The 24,677-nt window shown below is 39.3% G+C and overlaps 3 protein-coding genes across 4 annotated transcripts; all 3 read right to left on the bottom strand.

Moving 5' to 3' along the window:
• Positions 1-582: 582 nt before the first annotated feature.
• stra6l (STRA6-like) lies at positions 583-11,960 on the bottom strand. Its single transcript, XM_054780038.1, has 18 exons — positions 11,817-11,960; positions 11,217-11,283; positions 9,615-9,715; positions 8,553-8,683; positions 8,345-8,465; positions 8,232-8,277; positions 8,029-8,154; positions 7,869-7,942; positions 5,698-5,806; positions 5,450-5,603; positions 5,300-5,375; positions 3,269-3,350; positions 3,109-3,157; positions 2,387-2,504; positions 2,180-2,299; positions 1,711-1,874; positions 902-1,045; positions 583-827 (listed from the first exon to the last, which is right to left on the bottom strand). Exons 1-18 carry the CDS (start codon positions 11,837-11,839, stop codon positions 589-591), a joined length of 1,944 nt encoding a protein of 647 aa, XP_054636013.1. The 5' UTR covers positions 11,840-11,960; the 3' UTR covers positions 583-588.
• Positions 11,961-13,458: 1,498 nt separating this feature from the next.
• Positions 13,459-14,823, bottom strand: LOC129183156 (serine protease inhibitor Kazal-type 1-like). The gene is made up of 4 exons (XM_054780082.1): positions 14,772-14,823; positions 14,499-14,527; positions 14,006-14,118; positions 13,459-13,557 (listed from the first exon to the last, which is right to left on the bottom strand). Exons 1-4 carry the CDS (start codon positions 14,821-14,823, stop codon positions 13,512-13,514), a joined length of 240 nt encoding a protein of 79 aa, XP_054636057.1. The 3' UTR covers positions 13,459-13,511.
• Positions 14,824-17,070: 2,247 nt separating this feature from the next.
• Positions 17,071-24,068, bottom strand: LOC129183340 (probable pancreatic secretory proteinase inhibitor). Of its 2 annotated transcripts, none has more exons than XM_054780460.1 (5): positions 23,928-24,068; positions 22,099-22,215; positions 21,883-21,911; positions 18,878-18,999; positions 17,071-17,256 (listed from the first exon to the last, which is right to left on the bottom strand). In XM_054780460.1, coding segments are annotated over exons 1-5 (315 nt in total). In that variant the 5' UTR covers positions 23,929-24,068; the 3' UTR covers positions 17,071-17,210. The 2 variants fall into 2 exon arrangements, with proteins under 2 accessions (XP_054636435.1, XP_054636436.1); XM_054780461.1 differs by lacking the exon at positions 23,928-24,068 and adding an exon at positions 23,460-23,818.
• Positions 24,069-24,677: the final 609 nt, after the last annotated feature.

Below are 24,677 nucleotides of genomic sequence, written 5' to 3'. Positions count from 1 at the left end.
CCTTATTAATGTGATTTTACAGAGACGCGACGACGAGGGAATTAAGCAGCTGCAGAGGGTGTGGAATTATATAATAATACATAAACTGCTAGTAAATAGACTTCCTTGTCATGTCAAAGTTAAGCATCTCCTGGTACCTTTTCATTGTTTTTATTTGACAATAAGTACTATAATAAATACTAAAATTAAAAGCAAATAAGAAGTAAAGGGAGGGGACTGAAGAAACAGCGTTCAGCGTGCCAGATTCTCCTTTTTCATCATAAAATGTTCAATGTGTTGAAAAGAACAGCATATTTACTGACCCTTGAAGCGCACACATCAAAGGTCCAATTTTTGATTTAAAATTGAAGGATGTTTTTGTTGAGCAACGAGTTTGTGTCAGGTCCACCTTGGAGTTTCAGGGTGATAGTTCAAAGTTTTCCTAAAGTATAAATGAGTAATTGTTGGCCAGCGAAATGACCGTAGTCCAACTCCAAACATTGACACAATATGCATCGTGAATGTCATTTTAGTCTGGAGTTTGTGTCACTGTGTTCGCTGATAAGTGCAACTCCAAACATTGACACAATATGCATTGTGAATGTCATTTTAGTCTGGAGTTTGTGTCACTGTGTTCGCTGATAAGTGCACTGACAGTGCCTGTTGGCTCTGTGATTGGGATGCCATGACCCAAGCCCTCGCTACCGTGTCCGACTGGGGAGATGAAGACACGTGTGAAGTCACCAATGAAGAGAGGTGATGCTTTCTGTGCAGGATGAGATGGGGGTTCCTCAGAAGGGTGTAAAGCAAGGCCCAATGTCTCCTGGCCCGACTGTTCACAAGACATTCTGGAAACAATGAAGAAACATAAACAAGTGCCAATCATAACAACGTACTCAGTTAATGCAGTATTTCTACAAACCAGATGGCGTGTTGTTAAATGCACTGTATGCAGACACTGTGTGCTTCTCCACAGCGGTGGAGACGAGCACTTGGCAGAAACACACCATAACTGGATTGTTATGGTAGTGGTCAGCAAAGATCATCCCAATCCAAGTACTATATCCTGGGAAGTGCAGGAAATACTGTTAGATTCACACATTTTTTATAGTGTGTGACTGCTAAATAACCCACCATGGGGCCAAAGATTGTTGTAGGGGAGGTGAGAAACACTGTTGAATTTGATCTCGCCAGGAAGCACCATTCTTCATTTATAATTATTTGCATTGTTTTTTGCTTGTAAACCTGTAATTCTTCTCTACAAAATGTATTCTTGTATCTATTACATTGTAAAAAGTGTAGTAAATATTTGTGGGTGTCTGGAACAGATTATTTGAATTTACATTATTCCTTATGGGAAAAATTACCTTGGTTTTTGTATGTTAGATTTTTTTCTGACCTTTTGGAATGAATTAAAAATGAAAACCGAGGTGTCAAAGTACTTCAATCACCGTGTATAACTATAATGTTCCTCAGTCAAATGCAGTACTCTGCCAAGATTGAATTGCTAATTGACGTGCCAAAAACAAGTGTATTTGTGTTTGTCCATCTGTTTCTCAGCTAGCAGGCAACTTCCTGGTATGGAGGATGACAAACAGATGGGGTATTTTTTTGCATCCACAATATGACGAGTGGGGGCCCTTGCACAGCATTTTAGAATCACAAGGTTTTTTTCTCATGATCATTTGCTTTTGTTTGTCATATGTGAAGTGGTAACTATGCAACATTTACCTGCATCCATTGTTTCGTATCCTCTCTGCATAATTGTTCGGTCAATGCGCGACACTAGCCATGTTCCCAGCACAATGCTGATCAGCAGCCTCATGATGCAGTTGCTGATGCCCATGATCACGTTGTAGAAAAAGAAGAAGTAGTTGAAGCAGTGGAATGCTTTCCTAAGGGTGAAAGGGAGGGGACAAGGGGATTTCACGTTACTTTTATAACAACAAGTGCATGTGTTACGTGGGGTGTGGCTTGCAATATAGGCACAGGAAGAGGGCAGACTGTAAATGCTTTCCAATACATTTGAAAGTTAGCGCCTCCCGCATGCAGCACCTAACCAAGGCAGAGAGTGTTGTGCTTTGATCCACTTATTGGACTACCAGTAGATGTGCAGTGGGATAGATTGTGGTCATCTACTGTACATCTTTACCATTCACATGTTGTACTTGCAATATGGGAATACTGTGTGTCTACCCACCTATTGTTGAGAGCCAGCGGTTTGTGTTTATCAGTCGGAGACAATTTGTCCTGAAGGAAAAAAATCTGGACGAGGACTATCTGAAGAATCACCATGGCAATCACCAGACTGATGGTCAGACTAGTGAAATACATAAATATAACTGAAGAAACTCAGTAATGTATCCATATTGCCATATTGTCCGTTGACACGTACACAAAGGCTTACATTAGGATGCCCAAGTTGGACAGCATGGTCAGAGCTTTCCCGTGTTGGATGGGAATAACAATCACATACACCAACAGCAATGCAACCAGGAAGTGAACAAAGTGGACCATCAGATAACCTGAAAGAAAAACATGATTTCCGTTGTCTCATTTGTTTTTAATTTACCTGGTATTTATTGGCACTCATTCAACTATTCCTCTCTGCTAAAGTTATTTACTTAATTCATTCATTTTCTACCGTTTATCCTGTTCAGGGTCAAGGGCAACCTGCAGCCTATCTCATCTGACTTTTGGAAAGAGGTAGGAGTGGACTGGCCATCAGGAGTACCAGGAGTTTTATCTCTGGGCCGATCAATAACGGAACAATTGAGTAAATTGGGTAACTACGGTAACTAACTCTCCCAGGCTGGCACGGGAACATGCCACTGCAGACACAACACAACAGAGGGGGCTAGTTAGCACAGTCAGGGTCGGCCCTTCCTATAAGCATATGGGCCCCACAATAAATGGGGGCGGCTCATTTTGCACAATGGGGCGCATCACTACCATGACACGCCCATCATGCATCAAACCCTTAGTAGAAACATGCAAACACCACACAGCTGAGCCTAGATAAGAACCCAGAATCACTTGGCAGTGAGCCAAACATGCTAACCACATACTCCCCCATGCTGCCCAGGAAGTAAATCAGAATTCTCAAAAGAAGTTCAAATTAAACCTTACCCCAGAGTGTAAAAGCAATTTGCCATCCAGAGTACCGTGCAATGGAGGCCTGCACAGAACCATGAAAGCTGATCATTCATGATCAAGTTGTTGAGTTAACAGGTTGTGTGGAATCACTGCATGCAATTACTGTATGACCGCACCGTGTAGTGTCACTTACCACACTGGCAGCAGAGCGGGGGTTGTGAAACTTCTCAGGGAGAAAGCCTTTCTCTCCTCTCCAAAGTCTCTTTAAGTGTTTCCTGTGGTCACAACATGCTACAGTACGTGATATGTTTTTTTTTTTTTCAAATACAGTTGAACCGCCAAAGAATGCCGTAAAAGTCATATCACACGGAGTTCAATATTACCTCAAAAGTCAAACAAAACTCTGAATTCGAGACATCATCATGCGTGATTAGGTGGATGTCAGAAAATCTTTGTTTTGTTTTTTGTGATACATGGGAAAAGTGCGATAACCAGAAGGAGCCCGAAATGGAACGTATTGCAACATAGAAAAGCACAATATCAGTAAATTACAATTACTCAAATATAAATTACACTCACAAATTCATTTTCACATTCAGATGCAACAAATGAAATGACCGGATTAGCACGTTAACCGCTCAATTTTACTGTGCTTAAAACTATTTGTTCCATTTCACAACAAATAATTCTGGTGCTGAATCCCAGCAATAACTATAAAGTACCACCAGATGACAGTATCGATTTGACAATGTCTTTTTGTGCCCTTGTTATTCTGTCTGTCAAATGGTTAAGACTCTTACATTATATTATAGGGGTGTCCAAACCTTTTTTCACTGAAGGCCGCATGCTGAAAAATGAAAGGATGCTGGGGCCACTTTTACATCTTTTAAACCAACCCATGTGGATACGGTGAGATTTATTTTATATTTAAAGAAAAAACTGCCTGCATCAGTATTATTAGTATGAACCTTTTCTTCTTACATTCCACTTATAAATATTTATTTATACGAATGTAAACTTTCTTCGTGTACATTTTTTCTCATAATATTCTGATTTTATTCTCAGAATATTTTGACTTTATTGTAGAAATATTATAACTTTTTGCCAGCTATGCAATGCTTGCCATTTTTTCTCTTAATATAATGACTTTACTGTCTTAACATTTCATCTTTATTCTTGTAAAATTACTGCCCCTGGGGCCGCACATTGAACACCTCTGTTATATTACATTGGTCTTACATTTTAGTTTCATTTAGCGATATCATACAGTGGTTAACTTCAAACTTCCATTTATACTTATTCATACAGTTATGAATGTTAAATTGCTACTGAAGCATTGCCTGTACGGTGTTCCCTCGCAGGGTTTTTTAGGGGAATTTTAGTGCTTTTTTTTTTTACAGTGTATGAAGGCGCATTGTATTCTGCTTCCTGATTGGCTAAGGGAGAACCTGCCCATTGTCTTCTGTGTCCTGATTGCTTGTAGACCGTTGTCAATCAATCTCCTTCATGCCGAAGTGCCGTGTTTCCTGTTGTTTCCTGTCTGATTGCAGAGACTCTGAACTCTGTATGTTTGCATGTTTTCTCCTCAACAAAACCCACAATGTCGACGAAACGTTCTGCACCCAAAAGGCAGAGGAAGATGCTAACCATTGCAAAAAAGTTGCTGAAAAAAGGTAGACATTACGCGGCTGAAGTGCACCATTGCGGAATACTGTAAATGAATCTTCGGCTGCAGGAGGAGGAGGATTACGAGGATACAGCAAGAATATGTTTTAACAAGGATACCAAAACGCTTCACCGGAGCGGCGCCAGGAAAAACAGGCACAGCCAGAGGAGTAAAATCCCTTAATAGTCACTTAATAATTTCTTGTGTCAAACCTCGTAGTTTGAGCATTAAGAGTGTTAACAAAAGTGTACAAAGTGTATGGTGAGGGGTTTTACAGCCTTAAAACATATATAATAATTGTAAAAAAATTAAGCTGGCTACTTTGCAGATTTCACTTATTGAGGGCTATTTTGGGAACCTATCTCCCACGATAAATGAGGGAACACTGTGCAGTTAATGAAGATTTTATGATTTTCCTTTTTTTTATCCTGGAACAAATTCCTTCACTTTACATTATTACATTATTTTCCACAGTCAACCAGTGCTTGACTGTGGCGGTATGTATGAGTTCACATTGATTTGTGATATATAGACTAGAATATATCTACAGGAGCTTACCTGTAACATACCAGTACATGGAACGTGTAGGCGACTGAATTGAGACTAGCGAAGATGGTGGTTGCTAACCAAGTCTCTAGAATGACAGAAATAAATAGATGGTTCGCTATCGTTATCTAATAGTATTTTCTTGCTTGTCCAGTCACTCACTCCTGGCCACGTTGATGAACTCTTCCAGTTGTGGTATCATGGCTCCCAACGCTTCTGTCTGATTACAGGAGGTCACCATGTGTTTCAGAGTGTTCTTCCACCTGTCCACTTGGCCAAACGCCATGCTACTCAGACTGTAGTCAGCCAGTGTCATCTCAAAGCAATCGGCAGGTAGAAAAAAAAAAAATCAATGTTTTGTGCTATTTGATATCCATTTAAACATTTGATTGTTCACTGTGTGTTTTTACCGTGTACAGGCCAACAAGCGATATGATGGCAGTGCCAATGATTCTGTTAGGGAACTTAAAGAAGGGATCCCACTTGTACACTTTGCTCTGGAACAAGCTCAGTGGTTTGCTGCAGCAGAGGAAGGTAAAAAAATATATTTTTTTACAGTATATAGTGCAGTGTAAAAGTATTCAGCCCCGTATTAAATTATATTTCAGCCTTTTATTGCTTTTATCAATGAAATCATAGTCATTGTAACTTGGCTTTTTTTTAACAAGAACTTGACTGGAAAAAGTTCCTACCATGTCGAAGTCAAAACATTTTTTTTTTAACAAACTGGGGTCAATTCATTGTATTAACTGTAAAATAAGTGAATAAATATTCACCCGTGATTGGCCTAATTCAGCGGCGATCCAGCTAGTTGATGCCTGCTGTGTCACAGTTAGTGAAATGGAGATCACCTGAGACCAGTTAATGTGTGTCAAGTGATTCTAGTATAAAAACACCTGTACCTGGGGGGTCCAGTCTTTGCCTCATTGGTATTCCTGCTACAATTGCAACAAAAGAACACTCCAAAGAAGTTTACGACATGAGATGGCTACAAGAAGATTTGTAACTCACTAGGCACCCCACAAAGTTCAGTTGAATCCATAATTAAGAAATGGGAGGACATAGGACTTTTCTAAATCTACCTAGAGCTGGCTGTACTCACAAACTGGGTGATTGGGCAAGAAGTGTGGTGAGAGAGGTCACCAAGACGCCAACAACCCTCCTGAAAGCGCTAGAGTTAAGAGAGAGAGTTTTTTTGGGCTGATGAGTCAAAAGTTGAGCTTTTTGGCCATCAAGTGGTGGTAGATGAGGCCTCGTGAAGCGTTGCGGCACATTAACCAAACTGTATCGACACTGTGTCGCAGTGTTGCTCAATAATGACACCTGCTGGATCTTAAAGGGTGCGCATAACACACACAGACTACAATATACCACATTTACCGCTTCTGACGCTGTTCTCTAATAATATAGTGATTTATTCCGCCCTCGGAAGACGAAAGCGCGTATTCGATCCTTACCCTGGACACCGTGTATGAAGCATAACATCAAGAGCCTGATTGTCCCAGTTCACCCCAGTCGAGAGACTCATGTGACATATTGATTCAATGACCTACTGTACACAACAATATTGAAATTATTTTATATATAGCTTTTATATCTTGAAAATACACAGTCAATTAATAATTAACGTGAGCCATAACGTGGAAATCAAAGTGAAAGTTGTGAATGTGATGTTCCTTAAGTACAGGGATTTTTGAAATACATTATTGTTAAAAAAAAAATCTGTTTAATATCGACTATTTCCAAGGAAGTAGTAAAATGTTTATATACTGCATCTATGTGTATTGATGAGGTGCTTTTCTTGAGTAGGACAATTCAGTAAAACAAATACGACATTTAACGCAGCGTTATACAGCATATACAACTGCATAACGTAACTGTAACTGTATAACGCTGCGTTGTGCTGTATAACACATAATAACAGAAAATACGCCATTTAAAACATATATAAAATTCATGCTCGTGTGTGTTGCTGTACATGTGTTCCGGTGCCAGGGGAGCTTATTGAGGGCCGGACAGGAAGTGATGTTGGGGTTCAGAGTTGACTTTTGGGCGGTCGAATGTGTTTATTATTGTGCCTGTTGTGAGATCATTCAAACCTGCATTAAAAGCCTGTTGTTCTGGCAATCTTACTGAACATTACAGTAACATTAGTGACACCTCGTGACAAGTGTAGAATACTACATCTCATCACAACGCTTTTCAATGCGTCTTCTGAATGCCTTATATTTGTATTTTAGATCATTTAGCCATTTTTATGCTTGGAAATGCTTAATTTAGGCAACTAAATATGTAACATTTGCTAACATACCCATATTCTTGAGTGATAATAGGCTTCTTTCAACCATATGATTTATAAATTAATATATTTTTGAAAAACCGTGATAGAGTGAAACCACAAAATTTAAAGTGCAAAGTGGCAAGTGATTACTGTATTTACAAATCAAATCAAGAAGTCATAATGAAATACTTTACAAGGAGTGTTCATGTTTTGTTACACTAGATGAGTGTGCACTTTGACAATTTCAATTTCAAGAGCAAATGCGTCCCTGCAGCGCATGTGTTGCGGTGTGTATTTTACCTGTGTGCACTTGTTTTCCTCAGTAGTCTCTTAACATGCTGCACCTGGTGTTGCTCAGTGAGCTCATCTGGGTCCTGGTGGTAGAAAAATGAGTAAATGAGTAGTTTTTTTTAAAATAAATGATTGCCTTGTAGTATTTGACTGTGTTTTACATACTGACCTCTTGTTCCAGCTGTAGATGTATCCGAACATCTTTGACCCCCATGGAGACAAATCTTCCCAAAAGAAAAACGAGTGAAAGGATACAAGGCCACTGGACAATTATCTTCTGATATTTTCCCAAAATCTGTCAATTTAGGAGTTAATTGTTATTATATTCAATCTAAATAGGGATATTTCAGGTGTGGTTTACTACTCACCTACCTTTCCACCAGGACATGTGAATGTGTCCCACACGGTAATGATAAGCCTGCAAACAACCATGCACACATTATTATTGGAATTTGTCTCTTTTAACGTTTTGTGTGCAATCTTACCAACACAACGTGTAGATAATTCCCAGCATGGCTCCAGTTGTTCTGAAGGGTGTTGACAGACAGGCAAAGAACGGGAAGTTGACCAGGCCCACCTCCAACGCTCCAACCAGGTAAACTACAGCTGTGGATCATCAACATCTTATCATATGATAACTTTCTATTAGCGCCAACAACTGAACAGAACTAATTGGTAGAACGGTGTCGGTACCTCTGGCCCAGGGCGGGACAGTAAAAGGAATGTAACGTTCCGAGAAGAGCAGCAGGACGCTGTAGGACACGGCGCCAAAGGCGAACCCATAAGACCAACGATTGCTCAAGCTGCTTATGGTGTCCAGAGGCCTGCCAATGACGATTTTAACATTTTATTGTCATGTATGCAATGTTTTGCATTGCACATTTGCAGTAATGTAATAGTTTAGTTTCCTTTGGTGAGCCGTCTGGCTGTCTGTCATCTTTCAAGTTTAAAGTGTTGGAATTTGATGACGTGTTTTCAGTGTATTTAGTGTAAGGTGTTGATGCTGGCACCTCCCATCTTGGTATAGACCAGGGGTGTCCAACGTGCAACCCGGGGTGACTCGTTTATTATTGGAAATTATACGGCATGATGTAGAAATACAATCTAACACAAAAAAAAGGCAAAAATGAGAAAAATAGAGCAAAAAGGCACAAAATAAAAAGATAAAGCTGAAACAATATTAAAACATTTTTACAAAATTTTAAAAAATATATAAAAGTATCAAGGTGGCCCATGTCCAGTGTTGCCAACTTGGCGACTTTGTCGCTAAATCTGGCGACAGTCCAAACCCTCTTGGCAACATCATTTCTCAAAAGCGACTGGCAAAAAATCTAGCTACTTTTCCTGACATCATTGGAGAGTTTTCTGGTATTTAGGGACTTAAAAGTGAAACCACGCATTGATGTGCAGTTTCTGATCCCACTGAGCAGCAGTGAGTGCTGCTGAGACGTCCGCCCCGCTCCAAAGCAGTCACACATGGTCAGTGCAGCTCCCAAAGCACACTTGAGAGCATAGTTAAGCTCCACGCATCCCTGAAACACGCACGCACGAGGCACAATTGCAACAGGGTGGATCTTGCCCTGTTTTAAAGAGTGGGATCTAAAACGTAAATGTTTCTTAATCTCCTTTAAATTACTTCTCATTACATTCAAGCCTCATTTCGTCAGTGTGTCAGAATTGTGCAATGGAAGACATTTCTATTGTCCCTTTGCTGTTTGTTACAATAACATTAAAATCTCCCTGTTAATCACTTACACCACAATGCCAAAACGCCCTTGCAAGAAAGGAAGTTTGTGGTCGATGGCTAAAGCTTTTGCTCTCCTCTGAAAGAATGACAGCACAATGGTAATCAGCACCTGAAAGACAACAACAAAAAATGTAACCGTGGCAACGCCATCTTTGCATTACAGCATGAGAGCAAAACTGAAATTGCATTAATAGCAAAAAATATGATTTTGTTTATGCTGACTGACTTTTAGTACAGTATTTATGTTCACATTCCACAGTGTAGGATGGGTGAAATGGAGCAAAGCAAGCGATGTGATTGTGACCGGGCTCCGCATTAAACACAGGTTTTATGCTAGCAGTCGAGAGGTGAGTCAGCTGGAATGGACGTAGCTTCAACAGAGCGACAACTTTCTGCAGTCGAAGGGGGTGGATGTGGACGTATACGACATCAAGACTTGCATTTCACTGTAATAACAACACCGCACCTGTCATCATCATAAAGCTCACTCGCAAAACACACAGATCATGTGATAAAAGCCAATAGACCAGATTTTGTTCGCAAGAACAAAATAGAAAAAAGCTGTCCGCTCATTGATATGGCAATCCCTACAGACAGGAGCACCTCAGCAAAAATAACCAAAAAGCTGTCTATATACAAAGTCCTAGAAATCGAGATGAACGAATGTGGGGAATGAAAGCCACAACAGTACCAGTGGTGATCGGGGCCTGGACAAATACATCCAAAAGATTCCTGGTGATATCAAAATCCGGGAACTGCTTGGAACGTCCCACATCCCAAGAAAAGCACAATCCATCAAGTGCACATCAACCTCATTTGAACCATATGCCCAAGGATGGGCCCCGTTATTACAAGCTATCATAGCATGAACGAAAAGGAAAATAGTAATCAGAATAACAACACAGGATATTGCTGAGGCCACAACCCAAGACTAGCTAAAACTCAACTCTGAACCCCTGAACAACACTTCCTTCCTCCACCCAGAACACATTCACTGCGACACACACATAAATGGCTTATTTTCTGTGACTATAGCTACTATATCGGGTAATACGGATGTAAAGGTGACTATATGGGTGTTATTTCATGTCTAGAAAGCTCTAATAATGTTACAACCGAATTTGGGAAATCGTAAACAGGTTTTCTATGCCAGTTCACATGCAATAAACAAGGGATTACTGTACTTGTCAAAGACATCAAGGAGCTGGACAAATATTAAAGATCACATCCACAAGGGACATTACTTGATTATTTTACTTATTTATCATTCAGTTTCTTCTTTTTCTTTCTTTCCTTCACCACTGAACAAGCTATATGTCTCACTACATATTGAAATTAGAAAATGGTCACCTTTAAACACAGGAAGTGAACAGACCTTCACATGATAATATGTATACACATTTATATCACAACTACAGTATTGTAAATGTCAACATGTTAAACACAGCGGGAGACTAAATGGTCAGTAATTGCTTAGATATGGAGAAAAGGCAGGATTAAATCAACTTGGCTTCTTGCTCCTCTTGGTATACGATGAATTGCGCAAGTGGAATCATATAATGCGACTTGTGAAGCAAATAAACCATGACCACGGCCACTAGGTGACTTACAGCTGGGATAAGTGTAAGATGCAAAAAGAGGTCGATCGATATTCCATTTTGACAGTCCTCAACTTCCCTGGAAACAAAAATGAAAAAGTATCATTGCACACGTTGACACGCATGCACACACACACACACACACACTAGGTTCACTTGCACAGGGTTTTACACAAGATCACATGAAGATAGTATTGATCAGTTTTGATTGGCACTGTCAGTGGTATTCATTTCATAGGTTTATTCTCGTGGTTGCAGTTTGCAGTGGTGGACAACTAATATTTCCCTCTCTTCTATCTAAATACATTAGCAGTTAGGTACAGCATGTTGTCATTTTTTACTTCAATGTTTTTTTTCCTCATGGGTTGTGTGGTTACATTGTGGATTCCTGTATATGTTTTGCTTTTACTTCATGCTGGGGCCTCTTGCCAGGTCATCATTGTAAATGAGAAGCTGTTCTCAATTGGTCTTACCCGGGAAAATAAGGGTGAAATAAAAGAAATCAAAAATGTGCTAAATGCTCTGAAACTACTGTAAAGGACTTAAGCAACAGACAGAAATAAAATGAAACTATGGTAATACAAACAAAAATTTGAGCAGCAAAGTACTTACACATGTTCTGCTTGGCCCGTCATGACCGTTAAATCATCTATTTGTGGTCAAAAACTTGTTTCGGCTGCACGTACAACGGACTTGGAAAGATTTCACTTCTGTATTTCCTGGTTTAAACCATGTGACTCGCACATTTGACCTTTCACCACTGGATGTAACAACCTACTGTCATGTATTTCTGGTCTTTCTATCTCTCACCACACCCTCCCACACTCCCACACACACACACACACACACACATTATTGACAATTCTGTTACTTAGTATAAGAAGTGTAAACATTGAGTTATTAGTTCGTAGACAACCGTGTGGTCATTCACCCCCCGTCTTCAGGTCGTTCTATCTTTAAAGGTCATGATTAGGTAGTGCAATGGGGGTGCTGGCGTTAACGGACTATAGCTCGCCCTGTACCTGCTCAGCAATGACTGCTAATTTTATAAGTAGTGTACAGTAATCACAAATTTTCATATTTAGAGCATAGAAAACCTGTTTACGACCTTCTAAATATGGTTTTAACATAATTAGAGCCCCCTTGACATGAAATAACACCCCTCTTGTCACCTTTACGCTCGTATTACCCATTACACTCGTATTATACAATATAGCAGACACAATAAAAGAAAATAAATAAGGCTCATGCTCGCGTGGGGTGCTATAAAAGTGTTCCCTAGGGGAGCAGAGTGTTGAGCGGACAGGAAGTGATGCCGGGGGTTCAGAGTTGAGTTTTAGCTTGCCGGTGGTTACTGGAGCAAAAATAATGTTTTTATTAAATAATTTTATTAGGGATTATTGAGATAATTACAGCCTGCAACAAAAGTTGTTACAGCAATCAAGTCTGGTGCTTGTGTGTCTCACCGAACATTACAGTAACACAGTGCTTCTCAAATAGTGGGGCGGGCCCCTCTGGAGGGGGGGCGCGGTGAACTGTCAGGGGGTGCGTGAGAGGCAGGGAGTACTTTCAGTGTTGCAACCTGCCAACAAGTACAAATTTATCTTACTCAACATGCAATTTGACTCATGAATGCGCTTTTATGCTTCACTGCTCTCCATTTTGATGCATTTTCCTGGTTTCAGTTTCAAGGTCAGTTTGTACAGAGCAGATAAATAAATAGATATCATAAGTTTCTCGATAGTATTTCAAATTGGGGGGGCGTGAAAACATTTCCATCCCCTAGGAGGGGCATGACAAAACAATTGAGAACCACTGCAGTAACATAACCAACACCAAGTGACCAGTGTTGAATACTACATATCATCAGAACGTCTTTGAATGCATCTTTTGAATGTCTTATATTCGTATTTGAGTTAATTTAGCTATTTTAATGCTCGAAAATGCTTAATGTAGGCAAAAAATACATACCATTTGCTTAATTATGCAACCACAAAACAGCACGTTTTATGAACATTTTAACGCATAAATGTGAAGAATCTAGACATTTTTCTGTACAATCTGTTCTCGGAAAACACTATGGGTAACATAAGCTAGCCGCTGGTGGTGGTGTTATATTTTTTTGGGTGAAAAAAAGTGTAATTTGGAGCCATGGAGGGATAGCACTTTTAAACAATAATAGGTTCATACTTTGTTTTCCTTGAAAAACAATACCAGAACTGGCCATTATTTTTTTTTTTAATGGTTCTCTTTATTTATTATGCTTATTTCCATTGTTGAGATGCACTTGCTGGGCATCTGCTCTGGTTAGCATGCTCCATCCTTGGCAATCAAAATGTTCCTCCCTGAAGCTCTGAAGAAAGAAAACACAAAACATATATAAAGTTTGCTTGAACTCCTTATGCACTAACTTTATTTTGTCTTTATAAAGTCTGCCAAATAGGCTCAAATGAAGAGGAGGGGGACATGGGCCTCAAAAGTTAAGCAACAAAAATAACTTGAAACTATGGGTTACTGAAGAAAATAAAACAATTCAGCATAACTTCCTTGGACAAGTGAAAGCTTGAATGCCAAATGAACTCGCAAAGAAAAAGTGACCTTGATCAAAATTGATCTTTTACAAACAAAAAAGAACAAAAGGGAGAGTTGTGATGTTGAGCCAACCAATCAGAGTTTAGCCATTTTCTAAACGCTGATTATTAATTGTCACCACCGAGTTGCAATTTGAATCTTTTTTCTTATTGAAAGACTTGCCAGACGATGGTGGTTGTGTGTGTGTGTGTGTGTGCGTGTATACTCACTGTATTGTAGCACAGAGCACACACTCATTGCCGTATGTGATTCCATCACTCCCACAGACAGGGATATAGACCATGACACACATCATGTTTTTAGTTGCACCTGCACAGGATGGCTGCCAAAAAACAAGCAAAAATGACAATAACAACATTTTTTTCCAAAAAAGACAGCGAATCAGAGACAGACATTTATTAAATTTACTCTAAGTCAGTTTGAATGAAATTATCACTGTGGGTTATACTATACTCTCCTGGAGCTGAATGATGGCCAACATATTGTTAATAATAACACAGTTTTGAATACAATTATTTTACTGGCTCTCATTATAGATATAATATATATCTAGCTACACCAATCACACAATGTTGTGGCGACTGACTGTATATGCCCACTATCCATGCTATAGTAACATTCTCTAAAGAGTTAGTTTATTTGTTTAGAAATGATTTTCTTTATATATATATATATATATACATGCAATAAAACTCTTGTCACCTCTCTTGGCATTCCTGAGTTCTTTATATCTGTAAAAGCAGAAATGATTGTGAGGCCGGGTTGCAGTGCAAATACACTCACTGAAATAATATAAATGTACACAGTATGTAATTGTAAATAATACAACCGATCGCATTACACAGCAGTGTGACTGCTATTGTTAGTAACATAATTGCAGTATTTATTTCTTGCTGTTAATTGCAACCCAAATATATAGTAACGTAAGGACAACAACACTGTAAAATGTATTAAAAAATTACAATTTTTGTATACCTGCAGCCACACAGACAAGCAGGAGTCCCAAGAGAAGAATTTTCCCAGTCATGATGGTAATAACTCTGACTCTGACATCACTGTGTTGTGTTTATAAAGGCAACACAATGGGGCGTGCAAGAGGAGGTGAATGTAGACAAACAAAAACACACACTCAGGTCACAAACTTACAAGAAAGTTGAACACACACTTGTCTTTTTGCAGTTATATCCATATTTATATTCTGTAATGTTAAACAGATATGTGATAAGTTGAAGTAAATAGAATTGCTTTCTTGCACTGCTGTGCATCTGGGCCGACCACTGCTGAGATTTGAAGTTTCGTCTTCATTTCTCACATGAAATGGCCTTTCTAAGCACAGCAATAAACCGACGGCTCCCAAAAGACACTTCTTCTTTCTGACCATTTCGAGCCTGGAAACAAACAAATGCTGGTGCTTCAAATACTAAACTAACCTAAGGAGCGGCATGCTCCCTTATTAGTACAATTGAAGACAACTGTGCAGCAACACAATTGGAAAAGGGGTTTCTAATAATCAACTCACCTAATAGCTTTTTCTCTCCAAAAATACACAATTTTTTTTTGTTGTTGCAGAAAACCCTTCTCGTTTACTAATATTTATAAATATTTTAATAATAAAGCATAAAATGTCAGCATAATACAAAAGGGCATAATAATAGTGCATGATGTGAGGTTTGAATGGCTGAGCGCTGAACTTCCTGCAGGTGGCGCCCACATCCACAGGAAAGGAAAAGGTCAGTCACTTGCAGGTATTTCTTTGCAGGTTTAAAACCTTAGCTGAATCTGATTTAATAATATAACCGTCACTTTTATTGCAAATGTTGATCCAAAATCAGAGAAGAAGCCAACCTCAAGCTAGCAGGAGCGTTTGGAGTAGCGTACGATACCCAGTCTTAATTGAGTGTCAAAAACAGACATTTTCATGGCCGTCTCAGTTACTTGCATTTATTTGCTATTCGAAGGTGGTCTGGGGAGGTAACCCCATGAATAGTGGGCATCTATTGTACTGTATTTATGCTTTTAATCACAAGTTGCTGAGTTAAAAAAAAAACAATGACTATGGCTTGATAAATGTGTCTGGAGCCTATCCCAGCTGACTTTATGAGCGACTGGACGAATCACCAGTCAATCACAAGCCTCCTGGACAGAGATCCTGCATGAACACGTAATACTTCACACTGGTAACTGGAAAGAACGACAAACAGCACCATCTGGTGGCTGGCTGGAGTCACCATTGAATGTCAGTGTTGTATTTAAACGCTTGAAGTATCAGCTCAGAGGTTTACAGCAAAGACACGAGATGAGAACGCCTGCGTCTTACCTGAAAATGCATGTAACAGAGTGTAGTACGCAATGGGGCAGAAATTGTGCCATGTTGGTCAAGAAGCGGGCGGTGCAAGGCGTACAACGGTGTACTATGTATTCGCTGGCTCTGAACTGAGTGTGAAATAAAGTTATGCGCAGTGTGTACACTTTGATCAAAGGAATGTTATTCATTGCACACAAGGAAGCTATACGTATACGTACAAAACCAGGGCTGTCAAGAATCATGCGTTAACGGCGGTAACTAATTTACTTAATAATTTTTTGTGTGTAATTAAGACATGCGCTGCAGAACAAGCACAAAGTGTAGAATTTTATAACTTGACCTGTAGACATTCACAGCAGTGCAATTCCAACACGTCTCGAGTCCGTCTTCAGCATTCCCATTACAAGAACGCAAGATGCATTCAATGATCCTCCGACCATCACAAAAACAGCTTTATAATGTGTTTGATCTAAATAACACTGTGCGGCCCCATCACTGTTATCATAATATATAATAATAAAAAATAATAAATCACAATGATGCAATATTTCCTTTAATATGTCATCTTTCACTGTCGAGTTGTGGAATTGGCTTTTGTGACATGTATTTTCTCACAGGCAATTTGTACTGTCTGTCAAACACTTGCAGCATTTCTTGAAATGCTGGCTTTGACCTGTATTAAAGAGCAGTTCTTTTGTGATGACCTTCTGTGAACGTACACCATTTTGCGCTGTTCCGCTCTGCATGTTGTGTATTTTTTTCCCTACAGGTGAGTGGATATATTTGAGGTGGGCAAGTTTGTAAATAATAAGTTTAAAAAATACGAATAAATTCAACATACTGGCTCATTCGTGTTGATGAGCTCACCTTGCTCATGAACTCATTCAATCCCAGCCATTTTTCAAAAGACAACCCCTTCAGTACCGACCATTTTGGACGATTTTGACTGATTTTTCAAGTGATCATTCATTCTCTGTCTTCAGGTCATATTAACTTTAATTAATAGTATTTTGGATACATCAGTAGCACAATGGACCATTTTTTTATGGTTTATCTGCTGGTTACATTTCCAGTGTTGAGAGATCCATCTTGCAGAGCAGCTACAAAGGTCAGCAGCTTTCATTCTTGACAATCAAAACGTCCATCTTTGTACGTCTATACAGAGGAAACAAACAACATATTTAAACTTTGCTTGAATTCTGTCTACATTTAGTTTATCTTTGTGTTTTTTTTAATTAAAAAACGTCTGACAGATAGCCTAAGATGAATATGAGGGAAAAGATGCCGTTTGAAAAATGAAAATTAGCAGTTAAAATGTTCAAGGCTTGAATAACTTCAAACTGTGTGTTACTAAAGAAATAGACAAACAGTTCAACCAACATATTTTTCCTGACTGTTTTTTCTCAGGAGTGGTATCTTGAATGCCACACAAATTTACATAATCTTGTTTTTATCTCTTGCAGGATTATCTGGTAAATAGCAAGTGACCTTGGATCTATTCTAGGTATTTATCATTCACAAAACAAAGAAACAAACAGATCACATGTCATCTTGTGTGGGAAGCTGTGTTCATCCAATCAGAGGTCAGGGGCCTATTGCACAAAACTAGAATAAGGGATTAAGGCGGGATATCTTGGTTATCCTGGCTCAGTTCATCCGTGATCCGTTTGCACAAAAGTGGGATTGTGGAAAGTGAAATATGTTCTGACATAAATTACCATGGAGATTTATTCTGTGGAGTTAGCCTGCTCCAGACCAGGCTAAGGTCTCAGTCAGTAGTCACCATAAAAGGAAACCAATAATTAATCCACTGCTCATCACACATTATCACATTCACCCCACACCCACTGTTGTCATTTCAACATTTGTCATCATTCATTTCAATTATTGTACATAAAGGGTTTAGACGATGCTGTAATCATTAGATCATTTATTATATAATTTAAATATACTGTAATTAAATACATAAAAAAAATACATAATCACAGTGGGACTACGTTTTCGGAGTTGTTGTGTTGGTTGCGGATGTGTACTACATTACCCAGAAGCCACAGCGCTCGAGGGGAAACCGGAAGTTTACACGCTGTTGAAGCTACGAACGAGTCATGGTGGTATGCTAATAAAAAAAAAAGAGCGAATGGATATTAGTGTACACCGCTGTTCTTCATTTGTTAAACAAGCAACAAACATAACATTAACTAACTATTTAGATTGTAATTATGATGGTTTCAGCGTAGCATTGAGTGTGTATTCGTGTACTACTTACGCATAAAGTACTGTAGGTCGTCTCTGCAATACTTTGCCACGTTTTCTCACTTTGTTTTCGGCCTGTGGTGGTGTTACTTTCCTTCTTATTTGCTCTTTTGCCTTCACGTAAGCCTATATGAGGATTTCCGCTTCCGGTAGGGAAAAGTACGCCGCTCTCGTTGCCATGGTGAATCGGTGACTCTGTGATCGATAGTCGGGGTCTATTTAAGGAAGTCGCGCAGGCGCACTGATCCGGAATTGGTGTCACCTGGCTTGATTAATCAGTATCTACTCATCCTGGCTTGGGCTTTGTGCAACCGATTATGCCTATACAATCTTGCTTTGGGTTGGTTGAGCTCAGTTTAGTCATTTATCCTGGATTTCTAATTCCTAGTTCTGTGCAATAGGCCCCAGAATAGAGACTGCTGGGTTTGTTTTAAATTCAACACCAGAACAGAATGTTGAACCCTTATTAAAAGGTGAGTGACTGTGGTTTTTGTGTGGGTGTGGAACACCTGTGTGTACTCACTTATTTTCAGCACAAAGGGCGCATTCGTTGGCGTATGTGTTTCCATCGCTCCCACACACGGGATCAAAATTCATTGGGCATGGTATAGGCTGATCTGCATTGCCTCTAAAAGGACAGGACGGCTTCAAAGAAAACAAGCAGGAAAATTAAATACATTAAAAACTCAACATTTAATTATTCTATGAACTAATATTGGTTTAAATGCCATTGTCAGAAAATTGATTTTAATTCAAATCAATTTGAACTAAATTATCGTTACGGGTCAGACTGAGTGACGTCGCTAATATTTTGTCCCTTAATGGTGAAACTAAGAAACAGCTCCCTGTGGAAGAATAAACTGTCATGTTCTGTGTACTGCTTTGCTGCCCTCTGCCTGTGATCTGTTGCAGTACACCTCCTGAGCCTGCCGAAAGCCTAATTACTCACACCTGCAGCCAATTACCGGTGGCCTTTTGGCAGTCAGAGTCTCTCCAGTGCTAGGTTGTTGCCAGCTATTCGCCAGTCACCTGCTCGTTCCAGCACCTGTCCCTGTGCATAGCCACTTTCTGGTCCTTGTATTTCCTGCCTAGTTCTGTCATTGCTAGCCCGTTACCATCGTTTGGTTCTGGTGCCTGTTTGATTATTCAGCAGTGTTTTTAGTTAGTTTTCCTGCCACCTGCCGCTATTTTCCCGTGTTAGCAGTTTTGTTGATATTTTTGTGGGGTTTTTTTTCCCCCGTGACAAAGTCCGGGAGGTGTTTTGCTTTACTTTTTTCTTATTGTCATGTTTCGTATTGTTCCCTGTGTGGACACCATTATTTAATAAACTTTTGTTACATGGATACCCTGACTCCGCACATTGGAATCCTTATCCCGGCATTTGCCGAATCCTCACATAATTAATATTAAATAAATACCTCTCTGACAGTGTCAATCAAAAAGCATTATTAGCTTGTGTAAAGGCATATTTTTTTTTAATGCCGCTCTTATATTGGATCTCATTATATTGTACAACCCAGCACTTGTGTTGTGTAAGAGCAGGGGTGTCCAAACTTTTTTTCCACCAACGGCGACAGACTGAAAAATCAAAAGATGAGGGTGCCACTTAAATTTTTTTTTTTTTAAACCAACCGGTGTTTTTTATATTTTGAAAGAAAAACAGCCTGCATATTATGAACTTTTTCTCCTTGCATTACATGTTGTTTGTTTTTCTTTTTTAATTTTTCTTTTTTTTTTTTACAAATATTTCAACTCCTTCTTTTCATACCTTTTTTCTTGCAAGCTTTATTATATTTTAACTTTATTATCGGAATATTATAACTTTTACCCAACCTAATTTTCCTAAAAATTGCAACTTTATTTTTTTGGTTTCTCTCGCTCTCTGAAAACCCCCAACATATTTTAGTCTTTAATGTTTGGTTTGGTTTAATTTTATTTGAACGTGCATGAAGGTTACAATGGAATACATCTCACAAATCATCATTCCACAGATCCACATGTCCATGTTTCAACTTGATGCTTTTTACTGGGGGGGGGGTTCTTAATTTTCTTGTTTAATTGTATTTTTAGAATGTGCCGAGGGCCAATAAAGAAACAGCTGCGGGCCGTAAATGGCCCCTGGGCTGCACTTTCCACACCCCTGTGTTGGTCCTGAATTCCAACTATGAAATACGAGTGAAATGAAGCAGGAATTTTGACACAATTTTGAGTTTTCTGAACCGCCACCATCCTGGCTGTGACATCATGACAAGAAGACGTTTTGGGAACCAGATTCAAACAAACAAAGCCATGAACTCGCAGCAAAGCCAAGACAGTGACAAATTCACAATCACATAATATTCACTGATAATGTGTTGTGATAAGTATAATATAACACACAATTTTTTGGGACTGTCAGTGACACTGACAGCTCAAATCACACTGCAAAATACAAGACCAGTGAACAGCAATCACTGCTTATCTAGCCCTGGCATGAAACCCCATATTATTATTCTAACATTTGTAGAATAAAATCTAGTAAAAAGTACTGATTTACTTACTGAAACTCGACTGCAAGACAGGCTAGAAAAACGAGTGACAGCGACCCATGTTTAGCTAGCAATTCACGTCGAGAACATTTCCTGGCAAACGGGTTCAAACAAACCCAGCCATGAACTCACGCGAAGAAAATGACAAATTCACAACAACAACTGATATCACTGATACTGTGTTGTGATGGGTGTGGTATGTTTTACTGGCAGTGATAGCCACTGACAGCTCTATGCACACTGCACATTGTGAAGACGAGTGACAGCGATTGTTGTTTAGCTAGTAATTTGGGATGGCCGGCTACTATCGAGAATAGTAGTAGAAAAAAATGTCGATTGATTTGGCACGGTCGAACGTTTGTGGGTTTTTGACTTTTTATTTCCATTTGCGGGGCAGTATCGAAACAATTGTCCCTCGAAGTTTGCCGAAATGCCAAATAACGCATCTGATACAGTGAATGCCGTCTTTTGGAAATGTGAACAAGCTTACTCCGTCTCCTCGAGTGTTCCAGCAAAAGGCTTCAAGGGGCATAATATAAAAAAATATAAAACAACAGAACGGGACCATAACAGTGGGGGAGCATTGACGTGAACGATAACTTCCAGGTAGTAACTTCTGGTGTAAATGTCACTTGCTCCTTCTCTAGTCCCGGAAGAAGTCACAAAAAGCCGAAAAAAACAAACATTTCAACATTCGAGCACACATTTAACACACAAAATATGCCTTTCAATCTTATTTTGCATGGCGAAAAGACATTTTGGTGCCATGAGTATGGAGTACGCAGATGTTATTTTGGCATTGTTGCGGCCGGCGGTAATCTGTTCCTTTAAATAATTATTGATTGACCACCACATCATCATCCTTTCAGTGTCTTGACTAGACGCTACAATATTATCCAACTGTACTTAATAACTCTAATAAAATCCTTTCAATCATTTCTCCTACGTGAACTCTATCTGCATATGATATGACCATTCTTTACAATAAATGTTGTGTCACCTTTCTCAGGGATCCAGACGTCTTTGTGTCTGTAAAAGAAATGATCATGAGTCTAGCTTCTGGGTAAATACTTTTCCAAGCACTGTACTTAATGTGAATATTACATAGTAACGTACCCGTTATTGTTGGTAGCATAATTCAGTTGAAACAATATGACAGAAGAGTGCATACAAGTGGATACCTAGATTGTAAAAACATAAAATATTATTTGTTTACCTGCAGCCACACAGACGAGCAGGAGTCCCAACAGAATAACTTTCCTGGTCATGGTAAATGTTAGCGAATGAATAACTTGCACTCGACTCTTGACACAATGGGGCGTGCGTGGGAACACTGCAGGTGAATGTACACAAAAACACACACTCAGGTCATAAACATGCACATGGAAAGAATGTACTTTAACTGGTTGTAATATATAACAGTGACAACACACCCTATTTTAAGTGCCGTTATGTCACAAAGGTGAGTATAGCCCTCACATTTCTGCAAACATTTGATTATATCTTTTCACGGGACAAGACTAAAGAAATTACACCTTCATACAATTTAAAGTAGTCAGTGTACAGCTTCAATAACTGTATAAATGTACCGTCCCCTCAAAACAAGTCCACACACAGCCATTGATGTGTAAAACGTAAGTACACCCCTCGTGAAAATGTCCAATTTGTGCCTGAAGGGTCAATATTTTGTGTGGATTTTCAAACGCTGCCTTAACTCTCTCGGGCATGGAGTTCACTGGAAGTTTGTACCTGAAATTATTGCTGTTTCGTGGTATAGCATGGTCTATTATTAGTATTGAAGTCATGAAGTCAGCCGTGGCATGTCCGACATGATAGAGTGAAAAAATGTCCCCCTCGGCCTGGAGCCAATTAACCGCTAAAAACGAGGGACGGCTCTGTATTTCAAATGTAATATGTTCAAATGTTGTATATTGATTAACAACATATGCAAAGTTTTTCAAGTCGCTTCAACAGCAATTTTCTGCTCCGGGAGGTGAGAAAAAACATCTCACATCCTCATCGCAAAAGCGGTCGAAAATACCACTTTTCAATGCAAGTGATAAGAGGGCTTCCTCTACGCAAAAACATTTTTTTTTCCCTTTTTGCTTCCACGGCACACGCCACTTTGCGGAGGTCTCGATTTTCCACAAAAGTGGTAAGTGACACTGATGTTGGAGTTGGTTCTGTGACCCACATTAACCCACAAAGTATACTGGCTATGGATTATCATTCTCATGATTAACTATCTGTAACATCTGACCGATGTCAACTACAACGGAGTCCTATAATGTTGGTGGGTAATAAAAAAAAAAAAAAGACGAATTTTTGTGAGATAATGTATTATAGGCTACATGACACACTTTGGGTAAATGGTTTGCCTCCACATAGCGAAAATCGGTTGGAAATGCATCATTTAATTTCTATCTTCAGCATTTGCGCTTCCCTTACTGCACAACTGCAGAGGTATAACGTAGGGCTGTCAAAAATAACACTTTTAATGGCGGTGACTACTTTATTTTATTACTAACGTTAACATTTTTAGTGTAATTAACGCATGCGCGTCACGTCGAGCCATACCTCTTATGGCAGACGGAAGCCTTGTGTAGTGTCCCCACACAGTCTCACACACAGTCACACAAGTCTGACCCTCTTTCGTAACTTTATTCTGACCGGATCACAACAGCTGTGCACTTCACACCATACTGTCTATGTATCTCCAACTCACAAAACACGTCTCTGGTCCTCCTCCTAACGACACTTCCTCGTTATCACGAGACTGCCGCGGGATTCATGGACACTCCTAATATCACAGTAACGTCTTAATTATGTGCCTATGTGTGGTCTAAATAAATGTTATTAGCACTCACTAACGTACCCGTTTAAATAATACACATCTGATATCATGTATTTTTTACATTAGTCATTTGGTAATAACTAGACAAAAAAAATCTGGGAGCTCAAAGAGCCGGCTTAGCTGAGTTTAGCCAAAATAATTTCATTTTACTCACTGAGTTACTATACTATAGTACACTACACTATACTTACTATAGCCTTTTTCATGTGCCAGGTCTGTTCGGCTTCCATCTAATCCAGCTCATCATCAGGTGGTGATCAGTTAGGGAACAGGCATGCAGTGAAAATGACTGCATTATGTCAAGTGTACCTCGTCAACCAGAAGACTGTTTTACATACAAGTATTTCACAGACACTGACATCTTGTGGCCATATAGAGAATTGCATGTAAGCTCAGTAAAGTAACTACACTTGGGAGCATATGCATTTTTCACAATCATCCTGTCCTAATGTGTCAAAAAATGTCCAAGTGCCGTTTCTCAGTTGATTTAATTAAAGTCTGTCAATAGTTGGTGCACTTTTATTCTTTTTAATTAATTTCATCAAAATAAGACCTATGAGTAATGTTTTTCATCTTTGGGTCATGTTTCATGAAGGCGATTTCATCTAAACCTGCTTGTCTTTGTCCATTTACCTATTTCACTGGGAAGGCCAAGTGGTGGAGACTTTAACAATAGAAGAGGGGTGGGGTGGCACTGGGGGCAACAGAGGGAGAGAGAATGGCGGCGTGTGTGGCAAGGGAATCGTGGGGCTGTTCAGTCCGACAGTGAAGAGGACGACTTTAGTGGTTTTAGTTCCCAGGAGGAGGACGAGGACAAAAATGAATGACTTTTCTGGTAGGCTGATGTTTATCCAGCCGCATTACATACACTGCTCGGCACTATTTGTAAAAAAAACATATAATTAGAAGTTCAAAAAATTTTTTCAGGTTACAACATGGAC

Source organism: Dunckerocampus dactyliophorus, chromosome 6 (assembly GCF_027744805.1).
Source record: "Dunckerocampus dactyliophorus isolate RoL2022-P2 chromosome 6, RoL_Ddac_1.1, whole genome shotgun sequence".
Taxonomy (NCBI): domain Eukaryota; kingdom Metazoa; phylum Chordata; class Actinopteri; order Syngnathiformes; family Syngnathidae; genus Dunckerocampus; species Dunckerocampus dactyliophorus.
Note: the sequence above shows the minus strand (reverse complement) of the source record. Positions and strands in the feature narration are given on the sequence as shown.

Coding starts and splice junctions, on each gene's coding strand:
- LOC129183340 (XM_054780460.1), bottom strand. Junction 21,912..22,098: donor GCTCGTCTGTGTGGCTGCAG/GTAAACAAATAA, acceptor TTTCTTTTACAG/ACACAAAGACGTCTGGATCC. Junction 17,257..18,877: donor GCCCTTTGTGCTGAAAATAA/GTGAGTACACAC, acceptor TCCTCTGTATAG/ACGTACAAAGATGGACGTTT.
- LOC129183156 (XM_054780082.1), bottom strand. CDS start 14,823: ATGACTGGGAAAATTCTTCTCTTGGGACTCCTGCTTGTCTGTGTGGCT. Junction 14,528..14,771: donor GCTTGTCTGTGTGGCTGCAG/GTATACAAAAAT, acceptor CTGCTTTTACAG/ATATAAAGAACTCAGGAATG. Junction 13,558..14,005: donor GTGCTCTGTGCTACAATACA/GTGAGTATACAC, acceptor TTCTTTCTTCAG/AGCTTCAGGGAGGAACATTT.
- stra6l (XM_054780038.1), bottom strand. CDS start 11,839: ATGACGGGCCAAGCAGAACATGT. Junction 3,158..3,268: donor CCCGCTCTGCTGCCAGTGTG/GTAAGTGACACT, acceptor GGTTCTGTGCAG/GCCTCCATTGCACGGTACTC. Junction 1,875..2,179: donor CCGCTGGCTCTCAACAATAG/GTGGGTAGACAC, acceptor TTTCACCCTTAG/GAAAGCATTCCACTGCTTCA.